At 39.8% G+C, this 21,591-nt stretch overlaps 1 protein-coding gene across 6 annotated transcripts; it reads right to left on the bottom strand.

Annotated features, from left to right (window-relative positions):
- Positions 1–721: 721 nt before the first annotated feature.
- On the bottom strand, positions 722–19,151 carry LOC109924040. Of its 6 annotated transcripts, none has more exons than XM_048609827.1 (10): positions 19,040–19,151; positions 16,348–16,446; positions 15,747–15,802; positions 13,120–13,969; positions 11,849–11,902; positions 11,272–11,347; positions 9,960–10,080; positions 8,351–8,452; positions 4,176–4,351; positions 722–2,795 (listed from the first exon to the last, which is right to left on the bottom strand). In XM_048609827.1, exons 1-10 carry the CDS (start codon positions 19,063–19,065, stop codon positions 2,649–2,651), a joined length of 1,707 nt encoding a protein of 568 aa, XP_048465784.1. In that variant the 5' UTR covers positions 19,066–19,151; the 3' UTR covers positions 722–2,648. The 6 variants fall into 6 exon arrangements, with proteins under 6 accessions (XP_048465784.1, XP_048465786.1, XP_048465789.1 ...); XM_048609829.1 differs by having other exon boundaries at positions 15,498–15,802; positions 16,367–16,446; positions 19,040–19,078; XM_048609832.1 differs by having other exon boundaries at positions 15,720–15,802; positions 16,367–16,446; positions 19,040–19,078.
- Positions 19,152–21,591: the final 2,440 nt, after the last annotated feature.

The raw sequence follows: 21,591 nt of genomic DNA, 5'->3' as shown, positions 1-21,591 counted from the left end.
CTCTGTTCCTAAGCCCCTTTAAAGTCATAATAAAACAGCAGGAGGCCATATAGCCTATCAAATCCATAGTAATTCTCTAGAATAATCCAGTTAGTCCAATATATTCATTATCTCCATAAGACTGCAAATTTATTTTCAAATGCCTTAATTTCCTTTTGATAATGGATTATCTTCCTGATACTGATAGCATAATTGTGAACAACTTTATATACTTATCTAACCAGTCATAACCATGCATACCTCTATTTGATTTTTCTTCCAACAGCTCCAGTTTCTCCATCCTAACTTTACAGCTAAACTGCTGCATCCCTGGAACTATTGTGGCAAATCTCCTTTGCACCCTTAAGAATTCTCACATCCTTCCTAAAGTGTGGTGACCAGAAGTGGTTATAATACTCAGATTTCATAATTGCTCAGCATAACTTCCTGACATTGTATTCAATATCTGTTTATGATTCCAAGCTCATAAATGCTATGCTGATTGCTCTTTCAAATGTCCTTACACATTTGAAAGTTTGTGCACATTTACCCAGAGGTCCCTTTGTTTCTGGAATTGTGCCATTAAGTCTATGTTATTTCTCCCTACTCCTTCTGCTAAAGTGCGTCACCTTGCACTTCTTTATATCAAATTTAATTTGCTACTTGTGTGTTCATTCTGCTTTCATATCTATATGGCCTGTTGCAGTCAATTATTAACATCCTCATTGTTTGCCACTCCAAGTTAAGCATCATTGATAAAAGGATTTTCTTTTATTTTCCAATATCCAAATAATTAGGATATAAATTAAAAATGTATATTTATATTATATAGCAAGCACAAAAGCAGTGATCTTAGTTTTGACTCTCAGGGAACACCACTGTCTACCATCCTTCATTCTGAAAAATATCAATTTGCCACATTACTGTTCTCCGTGCTTAAGCTAATGCTTTATCGAACCTGACACTGACTCTCATATTTCACAAGCCTCACTTCTGTTAATCAAATTTCTGTGCAGTTCTTTCTTAAAATTCATAGATAACATCCATTGCATTCCCTTCATTGACCTTGTTACTTTGTGAAAAAAAATCAATTAGATTGGAAAACATGCTAAACCTTTTAGAAATTGGATCTGGCATGACTAAATTAACTCTACCTCCCTGACCAACCTCTTATTAGCTGCTTTTCACATGACAGTGGGAAACAAAAATTTTGGGCTCTCTGTGTTTACTGTCATGCTACTGCTTTTTATTTGTTCATGGGAATGTGGGCACTGCTGGCTAAGCAGTTTCCTTCTCTAAAGAACATTTAATGAATGGGATGGTGTTTCTGACAATTAGCACAGTCATCATTTGTCTCTTAGTTCCAGATTTTTATTCAATTCAAACATTAGTGTGTGTAGGGAATGAACTGCCAGAGGAAAGCGGTGGAGACTGGTACAATTACCACATTTAAAAGGCATCTGGATTGGTACAAGAATAGGAATGGTTCGGAGCGATATGGGCCAAATGCTGGCAAATGGGATGAGAATAATTTAGAATATCTGGTCAGCATGGATGAATTGGACTGAAGGATCTGTTTCCTGCTTTACATCGCTATGACTCTATAACCATCTGGCATGATGGGATTTGAACCTGGATGGACCCCAGATTAACAGTCTGGCAATATTACTACTAGGGCATCACCTCCCTGATTTCACATTTCTCTGCACTAACTTTCAGGTCCAATGATCTGCTCACTTCACCAGTCTCCCTTTGTCATCCTTATATTAGAATTCAGTTAATTACCCAAGTTTCACACCAAAGATTTCTTACATCTCTAAATCTATCCTGTAACTCATGCATTTTCCCAATCAAGTGGATCTCGAAAAGGAAACTGACACCAATATTCCTATATCACCACACCATCCAGGCTCACTGATTTGGAAAGTTGACACTGTATTTGTTTCTGGGAACCAATTCAATCAGAATATTCTTAGATGAAAAGTGAGCAACAAAGCAGTCCCTCTAGATGGGAGAATTTGACATGAGGTGGTCAATGACAGCTCTCCTTTATAAACATATATTCAGGGAATACATTTGGTGATTTTTAATAGCTACACAAATCTAAACTCTGCAATCACTGATATTTTTTCATTCAACTAGCAAAAGAAGTACAGATTTTGTGTTCTGTATATGCATAATACAAAAAAGTATATTGCTGTATATCAGTATAAACAATGTTAATGCTGGAAAGGGACACTAAATGGCAGCATAAAACAGCCCCAAGGCAGGTACAGCACAGGCTAGATGCAGTGTACAGCCCTGATATAATATCTCCAGCTCTGAACAATGCATCTGTCTAATAGTTTTCCATTTCTCATACCAAATAATCCACCATTCCTTCTCAGAGAGATTGCCCATCAGGTGCTAATTCTGGGTCTTCTTCTCTACAGAAGTGAGTAAAGTTGGCCATATTCATTTCACAGAGAGTCCTTACAGGTAGCACTTAATGTGGACACTTTGATTGGGCTGAGTATGGATGGTCATGGTGGTGATGGAGATGACCGATCTGTATGAAACCCTTTGTGCTTCTCCAGACAAATTCTTATCAAATTATTCTGAAATATTTGAAGCATCTTGTAGGCCTGGATCTTTGTCACAATTTTGGTTGGCTGCATCAGTTGCTTCAGTCACTCAGGTATGTTATCCCGCACCAAGGCAGGAAATTGCTCTCCTCCTTCACAAAGCTGAGAGTACACCGCTCGATAAAGGTGGTAAATGGATTGCTCTGAAGGCATGGAGGAAAATAGAATGGGAAGCAGCTCTTCTGCCATAGCCTGAAGAGAAACAAAAGTCAGCAACAGTCAGTTCCCAACTGTAAATCTGATTTACATTCAGTTTATATACTCACATCTAGAGGGATGTACATTACTACAAACTCACTATCGTCCCACTCCTGACCCATGCTGATTATTTCATTCTGGTAAGCATCACAACTTAGTCAATTCAGTTCCTAGTTGCCTTCTGCAGTATTCTCCAGACACAGTGACCTGGAGTGGGATTTGGATCTGATTCAAAGTATGCCAGCATATATCCTCAACTAAGGTAGAACCCCGGTCTCAGCAGTCTCTGTGCCTCAGTACATAATGGAAACATACTTCCCCATCTAAACAGGCACAATAGAAATACCTGAACTATTCTGCTGTTATTTGGATTTGGAGAGATGCTCTGTTCTTATTTTTGGCAAAGAAAGAAATACATTGTTTTCTTGTGAACAAGAATGAGTTAATCTGACACTAATTCAAGCACTGCATAAAGGGCCATAGTAAAATCTGGTTCCTATACTCATGAATTAAACCATTATAACAAAGATCATGAAGTAACAGAAAGATGATATTTTTCTTGTTTTGTGATAACACCCTCGAATTACTCTGCATAATGAGAACAAATAATTCATTTCTCGACACAGCAATCAATCAATCATTCTTCAATAGCACAGAAAAAGCAGAGCAGTAAAGTGATCCAGTGAAAGATGTCATGATAATGTGTTTCAGTGAGTAGAACTCTCACTGGAGTAAAGACATAGCTCAGCACATAGTCCACAAGATACAATTCGAGCTGACCCACTCATGAAATATTGTCTCAGAGGGTAATTTTAAGACAGAAGTTGGAGCAAGGCTTCATCTCCTGTTGAAAACATGGAAAAACCTAAAAAGCATTGAAGATTAGGGGTCTTGGCTACTGTTCATCCCTCCACAAATGTCACTAAGAAGCAAAATAACTGGTTATTTGGATTTGTTGTTATTAACAAGACTTTGTTATGCAGAATGTTGCTGCGTCCTCGCTTATATTTAACCTTCAATGACAAAAACAAGTGAACTGTTCATTATGCTGTTGTCAAATGCACTGCAGTGTTTCCAGTAACTACGTTTTAAAAGTATATTGTTGGCTGTAAAGCACATGGCATTTCTTTTAACCATGAAAGGCATTTCATAAACACAAGACTTTGTTTCTTTAACTGGCTCAAAAAGATCATAACCAAAGTTGCTCACTATTTCACACTGTAATACATTAATCAGGTAGCAAGAAAATAACCAGGAAAATTTCTTGGGTACTTTCGTTGGAGACAGAAGCAACAAGAGTAATTGTGAATCTCTTTCATTGAAATACTCTGTTTTAATATTGCAAATATGTACAGTAGTTCCAATAGAAATTACCTTTTGAATCTGAATCTGTCTTTGGAGAGTACGTACTTGAAACCGGAGGGCCTCCATCTCCTTCAGCTCCTGCAGTGTGGAGTAGAATAGGAGGGGTGCGGACTTGCTGCCAAAACATTTGCATTTTTTGAAGTTGACTGTCCAGCAGTCCCCAAACTTCATCCAAAAAGTTTCAGCTATTGTCAGATAAAACACAGACAGTCAAATGATGACATGGGAAACACTAGGCAGCTCTGGTGGATAAATACCTTCCAAAATGTGATAAAACCAGACAGACCAAGGCAAATCCTGTCACAGTACTTGGGCAATGCTCAATTAACTCACAAACTGTGGAATTGCAGACCTTAATCTCGGATGGGAATCGTCATTATGATATTTCTGATCATGCATATTTTAGCCAAGGTAATTGCATTCTGGGTGAATACCAACTGGGAGAAAGTTAGGATTGCTTGCAATGTGTCTCCTAGTAGATCTGCTCAATGTCAATCACTATTTGGTTGACATTGTGAAAGATGACTTGATTGATGCAAAGGTAATAGTAAAATCCCCATAGTCTTATCAGACCATACAGCTGCTCTCTCATTAGAGAGATAAGACTGGTGGTGGCTTAACCCCAGGGTCACCACACCTCAGGTAAGGGCTAAGGTTAAGGAGGAGAGTCCTTCATGGTAATCTCAGCTGGGGCAGTAATTGAACACTTGTTGTTGGCATCCCTTTGCATTTCAAACCAGCCAGCCAACCAATTGAGCCCCTTGCACCAGATGCTTTAACAGATTTATGCCTGATCTAAACTTGCAGGGGAGTAACATAGTTGAGAAATCCAAACTTACATTTTCTTTATGGGCAGGAACTGATGACAATTCTGTCCTTCTTTTCCACTATGTGCGTAAAGCAGGACAGGCCACACATGCTCAGCCCAGCATTCCTGATTCTTAATAAAAACCAAAAGAACTGGTCTGGCAGAACCTGTGGAGAGAAATCTAAGTTAACATTTCAGGTTGAATGACCCTTCATCAGTTCTGACATCAACCCGAAATGTTAACTGCAATTTCTCTCTACAGATGCTTTTCTGCAATTTCCGATTTTGTTCCCGATTCTTCTTAGCAACTGTAAACTGGGGGAGGGTTCTGTCATCCTCAGAATGGAGGGTCTGTGTAATCGTGATGGCATGAAAATCCATCAATGAGACCAGTGGCAGCAGGAAAAGATAAGATGGGACTGGGTGATGATCAGCAGCGGTAGAAGAGGCTTAACTGGAAGTGTACAGCTGTAACAGGCTCTGGACAGTCAGAGGTCACAGAAGCCCTGGGAGGCATTAGATTCAAATAGTTGGCGTTGGAGCTCACAAGTAGTCCTGATAATCCAGAGCAGCTGAAAGTGGGGTTAAAGGAAGCCACAAGCAACATGTGCTTGGTGCAGCTGAGAAATATTGGAACCCTCAGGGTAATGTTAGCATAGGGAAGCTTGTTGTCTGCCAAAGAGCTGGCATTGTGCCTTGGATAAGGTGCTGGAGTGCAGTCAAGGGAATTCGGTGGTGTGCAACTTTGGGGGAAGAAAGTAACAGCCCATGAGCAGTCATTAAGAAATAAGTGACATAAGAATTTTCAAGGAATTTCAGAAGCTAATCTTTGGAAATGAAGAATTGGAAACCCTTGTAGAAGAGACAGTGTCTTAGTGAGATTATATCACCCACCATATCAGTAATGTCAGCTGGTGGGGTGGGGGAGAAACTATGTTGCTAAGAAGTCAGTGGAATCGGTCTTAACTGCCTCTATATCTGTACTCTGAGATATTTGACCACGTATTTTCTGTTAAATCATACATACTCTGGCTAATTCAGGATGTTAGAGTATAACTTGTTTAGTAGATTGTTTGCTTCTCTAACGTTGGAAAAACTGTGCAACCTTGTGGCTTTATTCTTTTACTGTATTCCTGGGATTTCAAACTTTATTTTATGTATAAAAAGTTACTGTTCCCCAGCAGACAATAACAAATTTAGTTTGTCAACAGTATTGTAACAATGAAAAGACACTTTAGTTGAGACATTGGCTGGCTAGGAATTGATAAAGATGAGAAACAAGAAAGGCTGGCGATACATATGACAGCCAAAAGAAATGCAGATGCTGTAAATAAGAAAAATACAGTTTGCTGGAAGAGCTCAGCAAGTCTGGCAGCATCTGTGGAGAGAAAATCAGAGTTCACATTTCAGGTCAAGTGACCCTTCCTCAGAGCTGATGATAGCTGGGAAAATGGCAGTTTATGTGAAGAAGATAGGGTGGGGACGGGTGAGGAGTAAACGATAGGTGGGGATAATCTGCTATTATCACATAGTCTGCTGTTACACACAACCCATTGTTAGCCACTAACAGTCTCCATTAACAGCTATTCACCCTCCTAGCCAGATTGTTATCCAGTCCTTTGTCTGTCATTTACCTATCATTTACTCCTTACACCCTCCCCCAACCCTATCTTCTGCATATAAACTGACATTTTCCTGCCTACCATCAGTTCTGAGGAAGGGTCACAAGGCTTGAAACGTTAACTCTGATTTCTCTTCACAGGTGCCGCCAGACCTGCTGAGCTTTTCCAGCAACTTCGATTTTTGTTTCTGATTTACAGCATCCGCAGTTCTTTCGGTTTTTAAAGGCATTTGATAACGTGCTAGATAAAAGTGTTACCAGCAAAGTTAAAGTCAATGAAACAAAGGGAACAATGAAAGCATGACTGAAAAAAACTGGCTGTGTCACACAAAGGGTGGTAATATATGGCTATTTGTACTGGAGGAACATATATACACAAATTCCTAGGGACCTGTATTGCTGCCATTGTTTTTCTTTATCCGCATTAATGACCTTGACTTGGGTGTGCAGGGCCCAATTTCAAAATATGTTGATGATACAAACTTCAAGATCTGTGGACTGTGAAGAGAGTTAGTGATTGTCTTATTTAAGACAGCCAGACTGTAGAATTGACAGATATGTGGTAGATAAAAAGTAATATAGAGGAGTCTGAACTGATCCATTTTGATACCAAAAATGATGGAGAGACAATATGAAGGATACAATTCTCCTTCTATAGCGTCTTCTTAAACCAGTGGTCTCTGCCACCTAGAAGGACCACAGCAACATCACCACCTCCAAAACTCCCTCCAAACCACATATCATCCTGACTTTGAACAAAATACTATTCCTTCTCTGCTACTTTGTCAAAAGCCTGGAACCATCTCCTTAATTGCACTATTGGTGCACCTATAGCACGTGCACAGTGGCAATTCAATAACGCTACCACCTGCTCAAGGAGAACAAATATATGTCTTGCAAGTGATACTCTCACAGCAGGAATGACCAAATAATAGCAATTCCAAAGAGAATCCAAGAGAAGCAGGATATGGGGGTACATGGATTCAAATTGTTAAGGCAGGGCAGGATGAGTAAGTAATAAGGAATACAGGATCCTGGGATTTTAAATAGAAACATAAAATACAAAAGCATAGGTATGGCAAACCTCTATAAAACACTACACAACTCTGGGCACAGAACTTTAAGAAGGTTATAACGTTTTAGACAGGCAGAAAAGATTTATTACAAGGGTACCAGAGACAAAGTCTTCAGATATGTAAACAGGATGGAGAAGCTAGGACTGGAGTTTGCCTTAGAGAAGACTAAGAGAAGATTGCTGGGGTGTTCAAAATCAAGAGGTACCTGGACAAAATAGATATGATAGACAATATCCATTGTCAGTAAGGTCAAGACCCAGAAGACAAAAATTTAAGGTGATGGTAAAAGAACCATAGACAGACAAGGAAAATGTTTTATTTAACACAGCACATGATTAGGATTTTGAATGCACTGCCTGAGATATTTTTTTTCTAAACAGACTCAAACGAGGCATTCACCAGGAAATGGAATAATTATTGGAATAGAAAAAAAATTACAGGGCTACGGGCATTGTGGTTGAGTGAGTCTAGCTGAGTTGCTGTCAAAGACAGCTGACACAAATATGGCAGGCCAAGTGACCTCCTTCTATGCTGTACTCATTCTAGGATTCTACTTGCTCCAGACCTTTAATGTATATAACTGAGCCAGCCTGAGGTAACCGGAATCAAATGAAGTATCAAAATCAAGATATAATTCACAGCAGATATTCCTGGTTGGGTGAAAAGATAAATTACTCACCAGCCATGAGCTGCTCAATCTGTTGAATGAGGCTTGATACAGTATCTTGGCATCTCTCCAGCATCTGAAGACTCTCATGTTCACGCTGACAGCTGAGGGGACCTTTGACAAACAGGAGTACAATTAATTATCTTCTTTACACACTATCAGAGGAATCCTAGTACTGAATGAGAGCAATATTTTTGAGAAATTTTATTAACAGACACAGATTATTAGATCAATGCCCCATCGAGACTGCAAATGGAAATAAGTGTTTTGGCTTAACTGGCCTATGATATGCCTTTTTCCCAAAACAAAATGTTTAATTCAAATATTAAACAGGTGAATATGTTTTATTCAATTTCAAACAAGAATAAACAGCATTTAAAATATGAAAAACATCTGAAGTAAAATATATACATACTAGGAACACGAAAAAAAAGCAAATTAAGCATAGATTCTTGAACTAATGAAGAAGTTGTCAATTTGATGAACCACATTCTTGATAGTTTATTTTTCAATTTCATTCAGCTGCCTTGCTGCTGAAGACTTAGAATATTTAAAAATGTCCAATTTCTTCAAACTTTTCAAAGAATTTCTTTGTCTAAAACAATAGTTCTGGAAATAAACAGAAGTTGATCTTTCAAAATCAAGTAAAATTAAGTCTAACTATACAAATTGCATTAAAAATAGGAAGCATATCTTACCAAATACAAAATTTGATTTCCAAAACAGTTATGAATGTTTGATACGTGTGTACAAATGTATTAATCATCAACATAAAGCAAATCAAAAGAGGGTCCTGTAGCACAGTGGTAGTGTCCCTACCTCTGGACAAGGAGGCCCAAGTTCAAGTCCAAACTGCTTCAGGTGTGTAGTAACAGATTTAATAAAACAATTTGATCCCAGAACAAAGACAAAGTGGACATTACATTTACATCTACACACACATTCTCTCTCTCTCCTGGAAATATCAAGTATGGCACTTGCCAAATATATTGATTTACTTGTTTCTAGTTCCAACCCTCTCCCTCCATCGTATTCATTGTTGTCTGACTATTTTAAATTAAGACGATCCGTGTTTTTCGTTAACTGAGCTTTTTATCCTCCTTCCTCCTTTATTCTCAGTGTTCAGATCAATATTCACTACCCAACTCTGTCTATACAGGGACTGCCACACTGTTGAGGCCCTTTTGCCTCTGCCCTGGCCTCACCTACTAACTGCTTTTTGATATTTCTTCTCTCCTTTCATCTTTGCTTATGTCCTGATCCTTAGTTCTTCAATACAAGAAAAATGCTACAATAGATATGTTCAATGGAATTTAGAAATTCTGCTAACTTTCTCTCCATTTCAAGCTACCTACACCAGCTAGTGAAAGCGTACCATGAACATCCCTGGAGATGAACAGCACTGTCATCAACTACCTTGCAGTGGAGGCTTTCTTTGGAATATGACTCCATTCTGTTGTTTCCAATAAAGTCTAGGAGTGTTACTCCTATTCTGTCTTTTGGAAAGTAACCGTTCTTTCCTCAGAGAACTTGTCCTTCTGTACAAATTGTGCTTGGCATCTAAGCATCTCTTCCTATGGTCAACATTTAATATATTGCAAATAATTTATAAAGGACATACCTGAAGAATTGAGTAGGGGATCTGTGCGTATATATTGGTCAATACATTTGTAAAGCTCACGGACGTTGTCCAATTGTTCTTCAATCTGTGCATAACTTACAGGTGGGAGCTGTGAATGGAACTTCACTCTGAGGTTAAGCAAAGTTTTGGAAGGTTTTATTAAGTGTTCCTCTTCATTACACTGGCTTTTGACTGAATGGATTCAGGCACTGGGCATGAACTGGAAATGGAGTCGAGACCCTATTAAAAGGGAAGAGACTACATATGGGGAGAGGTTGAAGTGCATCAACACTCCCAAGAAATTTTTTTTACTCGGTAAGTTTCCTTTAAAGTTTCTGCTTGTGTTACAGTGGGGCAAGTATGACCCTTTCAAATGGGGCACTTAATAGGTATTTGTCACACAAGTAGAGGGATATACATGATCCAACTAAGACCACAATTATTGGATTGGAGTTACATGTTTATAAATGAACTGTTGTAAATAAAAGCTTCTAAGGTTTTGGAGTAGACTTGTAGCTCGGGCTGTGGGTGTTGAGGTTGGTTGGCTCGCAGATGCTGGTTTCTTGTTTCGCAGATGTTTTGTTACCGTGCTGGGTAACATTCTCAGTGCAGCCTTCGATAAAGCATCGGTGTGTTTTCCCGCCTGGTTTTTAAACTCTGGGGTCTGTTGAGATGCATTGCCTCACTTCTGGTTTTCCTTCGTAGTGGAATGTATACGGGGTCGAGTTCAATGTGTTTATTAATAGCATGCTTCGTGGAGTGCCAGGCTTCTAGGAAATCTCGTACCTGTCTCTGCCTAGCCTGTCCCAGGATCTTGAGATTGAACTCGACCCCGTATACATTCCACTACGAAGAAAAACTGGAAGTGAGGCAATGCATCTCAACAGACCCCAGCGTTTAAAAACCAGGCGGGAAAACACACCGACGCTTCATCGGAGGCTGCACTGAGAATGTTACCCAGCACGGTAACGAAACATCTGCGAAACAAGAAACCAGCTCGGTGAGCCAACCAACCTCAAAATAAAAGCTTATTAAGTGTGTAAAGATGAGATTCAAGTTCTATCCTTCATAACTAGGTCACCTGAAATAGAACGTGGTGGAATCAACCTTTCTGAAACAGAAATCGATGATGACTATCCAGCTTTCAACATGATCAGCAATTCCTTCTTGTGTTAACTCTTTCCACTGACGTTAATTCAGATATTCAAAAAAAAAAATCAGAAAACCAAAATAGAAAAACTCTGAGCAATTTAATTTTGTGCCTGTTAATTGTATCTACCCACATTCCACGATCTTCAACGTGAAAGGATACTGCTGACTGAATTCTTTGCATGAAGCTTGCCTTCTGAATTTCATCAGTTTGGCTGGTAGACACCTGTCCCCATAAGCTAGACAACAAAAACAAAATGAATAATAGGTGTTTGCCTGTGCCCACCTCTTTCAAACTCAACATTTATTATCATGGTTGGGATATTCCTATGAGGAACTCCTTCTAGGTATGAGAGAGAAGATTAGGGGCAATTTCACAATTTGGCATAACAGCGAAAAGGAAAAGGGCCATCACCCATACTAAAAACGCATGGGGTGGTGGTGGTCGTGATAGTGTTGTAGTAGGTGTGTGTGTGTATAGATGTGCAGGGGAATCCTGCTGATCACCACTCTTATGTGCTCAGCCAGGAAATATTGGGGAGGTTGAGAAGTACTCTGTGTACAGTACCTTCTTTCTGTTCCATTTATTATTACTGAAAAAAGTCAATGGGTGAAACAGAACAAATACATTAAAACACTGAAAATGTCTGAAATCAAGGGAGATGGGATATGTGCGTCAGGTTACCCTTGAGGCAAACATGTATTCAGCTTCTTCAACCCTCTTCCAAGGTTGTGCTTACCGTGCATTTCTACATTGCTGCTTTCTCCACTCTAAAGGAAGTTTCAGTGTTGACCTGTGAAGAATCAAGAATGATTTATAGTTCAAAGTCCGTCAACATCTCAATTTGGTAAACAATGGAAAACTGTTAATTATTCAAGCCAAGATCAATCAGAACTTAGCTATTCACAATGGAATTTACAGTAAATCCAAGTTCCCCATTTTCTTCTCCTGACTGACTTACACTCATCCACTATTATCTAACATACTAAATTTTCAACTTGTCCCTCCATAACCTTGCCCCATCCTTGCTCAGCTACCTCCTCTTTAAATCTCTTCCTGCATGTTTCAGTTCTTAAATGCTCACATTTTTCATCACCTCTTTACTCTTCCCTATGGCACCACCCTAAGCAATCCCAATCTTTCTCTCCTGATGTCCTCCTTAAGTCTTTCCACTTCTCTCTGTACCCTTAAGAAAACTCAATTGGCTGGGAAACCTTCCACAATCACTGACAGAGTCTCACATTCATTTCTTTTCTCAGAACATTGAAAGGAGCTGGTCTATATAACTAGATGCTGACAACAACATTAACACTGGAATTACACCTTGAAAAATCAAAGTTATAGATAAATAACGATTCTTTTGCACAACCTTTTTTAATTTAAATCTTTACTCCTCTAGGATTAATTATAGATCATCTTAATCCTGGGCATTGAGCACCCCCTGACGGCTGATCGAGAACTCCACCTGCTTAGTGGTACTGAGCTGCAAGCTCTGGTTTCTGGTGAACATTGCAGATGAGGCAATGCAGCATTTGAAGCAACATCTCATAACCACTCTAAGCTAGGGAGGAAGATAGGGATCTCATTGAATGCACATTAGATAATGCACTGGGATTGGACCCAACAAGAGAGCTAGCCTTCATTCAGAACTTTATCTCATATTACTGCCATCAGTTCGAAAAGCCTGCAATCAGAAGTTAAAACAAAGAATGGGGAATTTGGCTTGCTGAAGTCTTGTGGAGGGAATTAAAACAGATTCACACAGTCAACCCATATTATTCAGTCCCATTATATTTACTTCTTGTCTTCAGTTCAGGTACTTTACCTTATTCACATCTTCAATGCAAATGCATTAATTAGATAAATGTAAAATACAGCACATCAAAAAAAAAGACAAGATATTTGATGCTTGCTGCCGAAATAAATAATATTAAACCTCAAGGAACCATGTAGACAAATGCTGGCTTAGAAAAAAAAGCACAAACGAAGGTAAATTTATGATCCTCTTACCCACTTCCTTGAAGGGTGAATAATTTGAATTTCTCCATGGAAGAGCTTTCATTTTGGAGCATGTTCCCTTCAGAAGCACTCAAAGGCACAGTCTCATTAATACAATTGGCCCTCTGCTGGCTCATGACAGGGGATGTCATTGTGGGAGCAGTGTCTGTATATGCAGAAATCTGTATGCTGTGTGGTGTGACTGTTCTTTGAATAATGTCTGTATCTTCCGGGATCAGTACATTATGAGATACGATTGTTCTTGGAATGGTTTTCAAGGACCAGAGCCTACTTTGTTGAGCTGTGTTTCCCACCCTGTCAACAGAGGCAGATTGTTTTGTTTGTTGTATAGCAGCAGTTTTAACTTGGCTTGGAGCATGCAAGGAGCCTCGAGCTAATTTCCCCACAGCTGATGACATAGACTTTCTCTTCGCTTCCTGCTTGGTTTTATATGGGAGCTTCAATGCATAAGATCCTGGTTTCCTACATGGGACAGCATGTGTTGTAACTCTCTTCCCAGCAGTTCCAACTGCTAAATGGCTTGATAAGTACCTATCCTTACACACTGGTGCAGTCACTTTACTACAAATATTGTTCACATTGGCACCAGCTACCTTTTTCTTGCTATTTGACCATAGTGTCCTTGGCAAAACGTCCTCTAAAGGTTTATCTCCGTTGTTGGATGCCTGTGATTGTTTGACATTGCCATATCCTGCATCATTTGTGCTGTCTTCAGAGGGGTGTGCTTGGATCTGCTTCATCCCAAACATGTTTTGATAGGTTTGTCGAATTCGTAGAGCTTTGGCCAGAGTTCTATTCAACAACTCCAGCTCCTGCAATTCCTCAAAATGAGGACCAGGCTCTAGAACAGAAAACAAAGTGAATCGAGGTCAGAATTCAGCTCCCATTCTGCAGTTTTAAACTCCGGCTTGTTAATCCACTGTATTAGTCAAGAGACCAGTGATTCTCAGGATCTACTGCCCATCACCATTGCTGGTGGGGAAAATTTGTTTCACGCATTTTGTGCTATAAAGAGATCAAGAATTTATGATACGTTTCGGAAAGTAAATTGCCCACAGTGATGCCTCAAGACATGCACGTCACAAGCAAAAACAGAAATTGCTGGAAAAGCTCAGCATGTTTGGCAGCATCTGTGGAGAGAACAAAGATGCTGCCAGACCTGCTGAGCTTTTCCAGCAATTTCTGTTTTTGATTCGGATTTACAGCATCACTGTTTTTGTTTTGGCTTTTATTTCATACAAGACATGCGTGTGTTAGTGAAACAGGGGTAAAAGGAAGATGACGACAAAGAGTTTAAAAACAAAGAATTCCAGCTCTATAAGAGCAGCTGCATGTTGCTAGGCTGTGTTACAAACCATGAGTCAAGCAGCCCCGCGAGCCTTTGATAGATCGTGGTGGTTAAGAGTTATATAATTCTTGTTCCAGAATAGGGCACCATGTTTAGACAAAGAAGTTTAAACATAGCCACTTACATCAGTTGGTAAAGGTAAAGTCACCATGAACCTTAATGGATAATATGGCTGCTCTCACATTACAGAGACACAACTGGCGGTGATTTTACCCCAGGGTCACCACAACTCAAACGTGGCGAGAAGGAGAGTCCTTCATGGTAACCTCAGTCAGTGCGGGAATTAAACCCACATTGTTGGAAAAATCTCTAAAGGAAAAGCCCAATGAAACCAGGGATGAGGTATCTGAAACAGACACTGGAAATGCCCCCGATACAGGCTTACCTCCAAAACAAAAAGCTTTTTAAAAAAAGACATTATTTGAGAACCTCTTTATCATGAGAACATTATTGTTAAATTTTGCAGAGGCTGTGTCACAAAGAACATCAACTTGAAAGTCACATTTTAACAAGTGAATGCAAAAGGGACAGTGCTTCAACGAGTTTTAGGCAAACTAATTCATCACATCACAATGCAAACAAAATCATGCTTCTAAAGAGAAAAAGGAAAATAGCAATCATCTGAGACCAGTAAACAAACCAGACACATGCAAATAGTCTCTGCTGGAAACAGAACTCTCAGGCTGCAGACTGCATTACCAGAGTCTGTGACTGAATTAGACTTGGCTTGATAGGTGGCTGAAAAAAAAAACAGGAGGATGAAGGAACGTGGGAACAGAGTGCATATGTGATTAGGATACTGCTTATGGATAACCACTAATATGAACTGGTTGGGCCAAAGACCTTGTTCATGTGTTGTAATGGATTAAGCTCAAGGACCTGAATGGCCTGCTCCTGTTTAGCTCTGTACAAAATAAAACATACAGTACATCAGATGCACAGATCACAAGTTCAAGGAGATTATACAGAAAACTAAGGCACTGCTTACACCACAAGTGTTCAGTACATCCACAATATTTACCAAAACACTTTGTGCTTCTGAAGGTTTTAAGGAAGGACAACGAGGAGGTAGAATTCATGAAAAAAAATTCTTTAAATTTCTACAAATTAAAAGTAACAGAAAATTCTGTTAAGAAGCAACTAGCTGAGGGCAGATATTGACAAAGCAGAAAAATGTGGTACATAGACCAAAGTCAGTCTCTTGAGATGGAAGTTTCAAGTTCTTGGAATATGAGTTCCTCACTCCTTTGAAAAATTCAGTCAGGCAAACCTGTCTTGCTGGAAGAGGCTCCATTCTTTGCTGGTTTCTCTTCAGCTCTGGGATTCCTGAGAATAAACATCAATAAAGCTTTAATGACAAACATGATATTCTAGAAAAAAGTTTGCCTTTAATTATCTAAACGGATTGATCTGTTTTGGGCACTAACGTTCTGCTTGAAGATTAATAACTGTACATATGTCTGAAACAGGAGGGCACTGAAATTTGATTCAAGATGAGGTCTAACCATTGCCTCCACAAATTAAACATGGATTGGTCTAAAATTTCTCTGCACACTACACTTAGTGCAAAAAGGGCTTTAGAGTAAAGCATTGTTTTCCACTCTATACCTACATCAAGTTCATTGCTAAAGTTACATATGAAATAATTGTACTCTTTTGAACTCTGATGTGTGGAAAATAAAAACATCTTCACTTCGGGATACATGTGTTGAAAAGATCAGCAGCAATGTATTCACGGTGTGTGAGTGTGCATAACTATCAGAAAAGGCAACATGTTTCAGATAAAGTACATTCTATTCTTAGCAAGAGAAGGACAATAAGAGAGTACATATTCTGTGTAATAGAAATGAAACAAATTGGGATTGTTGTACCAGGGTTTCAGAAGCTTACGATAACTCTTTAGCTCATCTTCAAGCTTTCTCTCTTCCTCTGTACACTCCTTAATGGCTTCAACCAATAGTGAGGAAAGCCTGTAAAACATCCAACCAACAGATACCTCAGTAAAAAAAAAGGCAAAGCCAATCACCAAACAATTTAAACATGAACGTATTGGTGCAATGTATTTACATTCAAGCCTTGGGATATTATATTAAATTGCATATAAAACAGGGGACTGTGTTCACATTTAGAACAACACATACCTAAGAACAGAAGAAATAAGAAAACTAGTTTAATTGGTAAGATCATGATTGATTTCTATTTCAACTGAACCTTCTTTCCTACTCCCCACATTCACTATTCTAAGAGACAAAAATATGTTTCAGTACACAATACATTCTAAAAAGACATAACCCACAAAGTGAAGAATTTTCTCAATATTTCAGTACTAAGTGACTGACCCCTTATTCCAAAGCTATGCTTCCAGCGTTTTAGATATCCCAGCTCAGGTACAAAATATGCCAATACCGAAACTGTCATGTTCCTTCACAATCGTGTACACTTCAATGACATCACGTCATTCCTTAGCCTGACGGAGCACTGCACTGTTACGGAGTCAGTGATAAGGGAGCACCACACTATTGGAGGGTCAGTCATGAAAGAAATTAGGGCCCTCAGCAAAATAGTATTTAAGTATCTTTTGCACTGGGTAAAATTCTTATGAAAATAGCTTTTATATTATTGATTAACAGGCAGGAACCAAGAAAAGATAGCGACACAGCTCATAAAAACTGTATGCCCTGTACCGAGGTCACTACGTTCCTGAATTAATGTCAAGACATCATCTGGTGTTCTCTTCAACCACTTATCAAGACAAGTTCAGAATGAACCAAAGAATGACCTTAAGCAGAGAGATGGTAAAGGAGGGAGGTAATTGATATACGGTAAATTGCCAGCGTCTAGAAATAAAGTATAACAACAATTGCCTGAAGACAGTAACACACTTTATCAGGTGGCAATGCTAGACAGGCAGCTGCCTTCTTCTGTTGGGAGATGGACCAGGAATGATGAGGAAGATAAAGGAAAGAGTTACTTAATACTTTAGACAGAAAGCAGGATGCTACTGAGATTAACACTCCCTTAGACAACCATCTAATTCTCTTCTAGTATCAGTGAACAGCTCTTCACTGTCATAGATTGCATTCTTTTCTTATATAGAGACATACTGCAGGGAAACAGACCCTTCAGTCCAACTACTCCATGCTGACCATAACCCAAAACTAAACTAGTCCCACCTGCCTGCACTTGGCCAATATCCCTCCAAACATTTCTTATTCATGTACTTATCCAAATGTTTTTTAAACATTGTAATTGCACCCACATCCACTACTTCCTCTGGAAGTTCATTCCACACATGAACCAGTATGTGTCACTTTAAAAATATGCCCCCTCATCTTGAAATCACACATAATAGGGAAAAGATACCTGCTATTCACCTTATCTATTCCTCTCATTACTTTATAAACCTCTATAAGGTCACCCCTCAACCTCCTATGCTCCAGTGTAAAAAAATCTCCACTTATCCAGCCTCTCATTATAAAACTCAAACCCTCCATTCCCAGCAACATCCTGATGAATCTCTTCTGAGCCCTCTCCAGCTTAATAATATCCTTCTAGAACTGGACACAGTACTCCAGAACAGGCCTCATCAACGTGCTGTATAACCTGAAAATAATGTCCCAACCCCTATACTCAAAAGGTCTAAGCAATGAAGGCAAGCATGCTAAATGCCTTCTTATCCACTCTATCCATACGTGATGCAAACTTCAAAGAATTATGTACCTGAACTCTTAGGTCTCTCTGTTCTACAACACTACCCAAGGCCCAACTTTTAATTGTATAAGTCCTGCCCTTGTTTGTTTTACCAAAATGCAATACCTCACATTTATCCAAATTAAACTCCATCCGTCACCATTGTCCCAATTGATCAAGATCTCTCTGTAATCCTAGATAACTTTGTGCACTGTCCACTATACCACCAATCTTGGTGGCACCTGCAAACTTTCTAATCATGCCTTCTATATTTTCATCTACATCATTTATATAAATGAAACAAAAGTGGACCCAGCACTAATCCCTATGGAACACCGCCGGTAACAAGCCTCCAATCCGAAAAACCATCCATCACAACTTTCTGAATACATTTAGCTAACACATTTAAATTGTTGCTTGCTAAACTCAAAATTACTTACGCACAGTCAATTGTCTACCTTAGGTACTGTCCATAATTTCAGAAACTGACCATATTCTGTTTGGTCTCCACTTTTTTTACACTCTCTATTCCCCCCCCGCGCCCCATGAGTCCTGTCTGATTCCAAACTGTTTCTCTCTGCAACGCTGCTGGCACCTGCTGAGTTTCTCCAGCATCCTGTATGTTTGTTTCAGTTCTCCTTATTGTCCTGGCCAATATATATTCCATGAATTAACATACTGTCTTGTCAATAACAAACTGCTATTTTGCTGGGTACAAATTAGTTACCGCGTTCTTTAAATTATAATACTTCAGAACTATTTCACTTTGCGAAACATTTTGGGCCTCCTGAGGATAGAAAGCGCACTATAGAAACACAACGGTGAACATAACGCCGTGCAATTTGCGAAAACTAGTAAGCAGAAGAGAAATACCTTCTTGCCTGCGGAGCCGGCAGCATTGCCCGAGACTAGGCCGTCTGCCCTAGGTCGGAATGCCGCCTGTTCCCGCCTTACGCGGCGCAGGCGCGTGTCACGACAACCGTTGCTAAGCAGCAAGCTGCGGCCTTTCTCGCAATCACCGCGAGATGGCACCAGAACCGGCCCTGATCCTGCAAGAGACAACAAGGTGCAGGGCTGGATGAACACAGCAAGCCAAGCAGCATCATAGGAGCAGAGAGGCTGACGTTTCGGGCCTAGAGCCTTCATCAGAAAAGGGGGAGGGGAAGGGGGTTTTGAAATAAACAGGCAGGGTGACAACCTTTCAAACGAACAAGAAACGATTAAGCAGGAAGCAGCCCTTAAAAGGACAGGTGAAGAAGGATCCTTAAACAGTTGAGAGGCTCTGACCAAACCAGTCATCACCATGAGAGAAAGTGCTTGCTGCTTACAAACACCTGTCTTCCATCAGACACCTGCGAGAGTTCGTCTTTCCTGCTGTGTTACATCTTTATTGAAGGCATTTTTATTGCCCCAGCTCAAATTCTTTGGAAATAATAGTGGATTCATGGCTCCAAGCCAAACCTGAAAGCCGCGGTTTGCAGGACACAGGCATACCTGGCTTCTGCTGGGGAATACCAAGAACTTTATGATAGCACGCCTGTCCAATTGGGCGGCACGGTGGCTCAGTGGTTAGCACTGCTGCTGCCTCACAACACCAGGAGCCTAGGTTCGATTCCACCCTCAGGCAATTGACTGTGGGGAGTTTGCATATTCCTCGGGGTGCTCTGGTTTCTTCCCACAGTCCAAAGGTGTGTGGATTAGCTAAGCTAACTTGCCCGTAGTGTTCAGGGATAGGGGGATGAGTCTGGGTGGGATGCTCTGAGGATCAGTTGGGCCAAAGAGCCTGTTTTCACACTGTAGGAACTCTATGGATACAATTCTTCTTCTTATCGTTGACCTTAGTGTCTGCCACAAGTTTAAAATTCTCAATCTTGCTTTTTTTTAAATTCCTCAATGGCCTAATCTGTCCTTCTCTGTAATTTATTGTAGAGCTACACTCCCTTTCTCCAAACTCTGCCTTTCACGAATTCCACTCCTTCACTGATTGATTCAATGTATTATTTTTGAGAATGAGTTGCAATTTTCCATGAAAGTGGGTGAGGTTGAATATTGAAATTCCAGCCTCTCAGTGATTTCAGCATAAATAGCTGCTTGTCCTGGTTTTGCAGCAATTGTCAATGGGAGAGGAAAGCAATGAAAGATTAGAAACAAAAGAGAGGGAGCACAGCAGAACTGTGCCAAGTTCATGGCTGTAAATTACAATGTTACTAACCCTTAGATAACTCCCTGGCAAGTAACCTGGGGAGGAGGGAATATCCAAAGAGTCCATTGGAAAATTAGCCAGGGTTTCATTCATTAATTGACCCCCTCCTTGAAAGTTTTATGTGAACAACTTCACAACTCTGTGTGAGGAATTTTATCCTGCCTTCTGTCTGAGTCTTTTATTTTTTGTACCATACATATTGTGGTTTCTCATACTTGATCCCTCAGCAGTTGTATACAGCCTGATTCTATCTATCCTGTTCCATCCTTGCGTAATTGGAAACATGTTTATTGTTGTGCTCCATAACCTATATTTTTCAAATGAAAAGAATGATTTTTCATTCATCTTCCTTTAAAATATAATTTTAAATGTCACATTTGAATGTATCTGTGTCATATCCTTGAAGCCTTAATATCCTTCCTATTGTGATGTTTCATTAAGGTTTTATAATAGTGATACCTTGAAAGTGTCCATATTATGGAGGAGGAACTGCTGAACATCTTAAAATGCATAAAGGTGGATAAATCCCTGGGACTAGATCAGGTGTACGCTAGACCTTTGTGGGAACCTAGGAAAGTGATTGCTGGGCTCCTTGCTGAGATATTTGTATCATCAATAGCCACAGATGAGGTGCTGGAAGACTGCAGGTTCGCTAATGTAGTTCCATTATTTAAGAAAGGTGGTAAGGAAAAGCCAGGGAACTATAGATTGGTGAGCCTAACATCAGTGGTGGGCACGTTGATAGAGGAGATTCTGAGGGACATAATTTACATGTATTTGGAAAGGCAAGGACTGATTAGGGGTGGCCAATGTGGCTTTGTATGTGGGAAATCGTGTCTCACTAACTTGTTTGAGTTTTATGAAGAAGTAACAAAGAGGATTGAGAAGGCAGAGTGGTGGGCGTTGCCTATATGGACTTCAGTAAAGCATTCAACAAGGTTCCGCATGCTAGACTGATTAACAAGGTTAGATCACATGGAATACAGGGAGAACTAGCCATTTCGATACAAAATTGACCAGGTAGTAAGAGACAGAGGGTGATGGCGGAGGGTTGCTTTTCAGACTGGAAGCCTGTGACCAACAGTGTGCCACAAGGATCGGTGCTGGGTCCTTTGCTTTTCATCATTTATATAAATGATTTGGATGTGAACATAGGAGGTATGGTTTGTAAATTTGTGGCTGACATCAAAATTGGTGGTGTAGTGGACAGCGAAGAAGCTTA

The sequence above is a fragment of the Rhincodon typus genome, chromosome 21, assembly GCF_021869965.1.
Source record: "Rhincodon typus isolate 14 chromosome 21, sRhiTyp1.1, whole genome shotgun sequence".
In the NCBI taxonomy this organism is placed as follows: Eukaryota; Metazoa; Chordata; class Chondrichthyes; order Orectolobiformes; family Rhincodontidae; genus Rhincodon; species Rhincodon typus.
Note: the sequence above shows the minus strand (reverse complement) of the source record. Positions and strands in the feature narration are given on the sequence as shown.

Bases quoted from the DNA above. Each gene is read 5' to 3' on its own strand.
- LOC109924040 (XM_048609827.1), bottom strand. From the start codon at position 19,065: ATGCTGCCGGCTCCGCAGGCAAGAAG. The intron at 13,970-15,746 runs GTTTGCCTGACT...TTTCTGTTCTAG, and splicing joins AGCCTCTTCCAGCAAGACAG to AGCCTGGTCCTCATTTTGAG. The intron at 11,903-13,119 runs GTAAGAGGATCA...GATTCTTCACAG, and splicing joins TTCACCCTTCAAGGAAGTGG to GTCAACACTGAAACTTCCTT.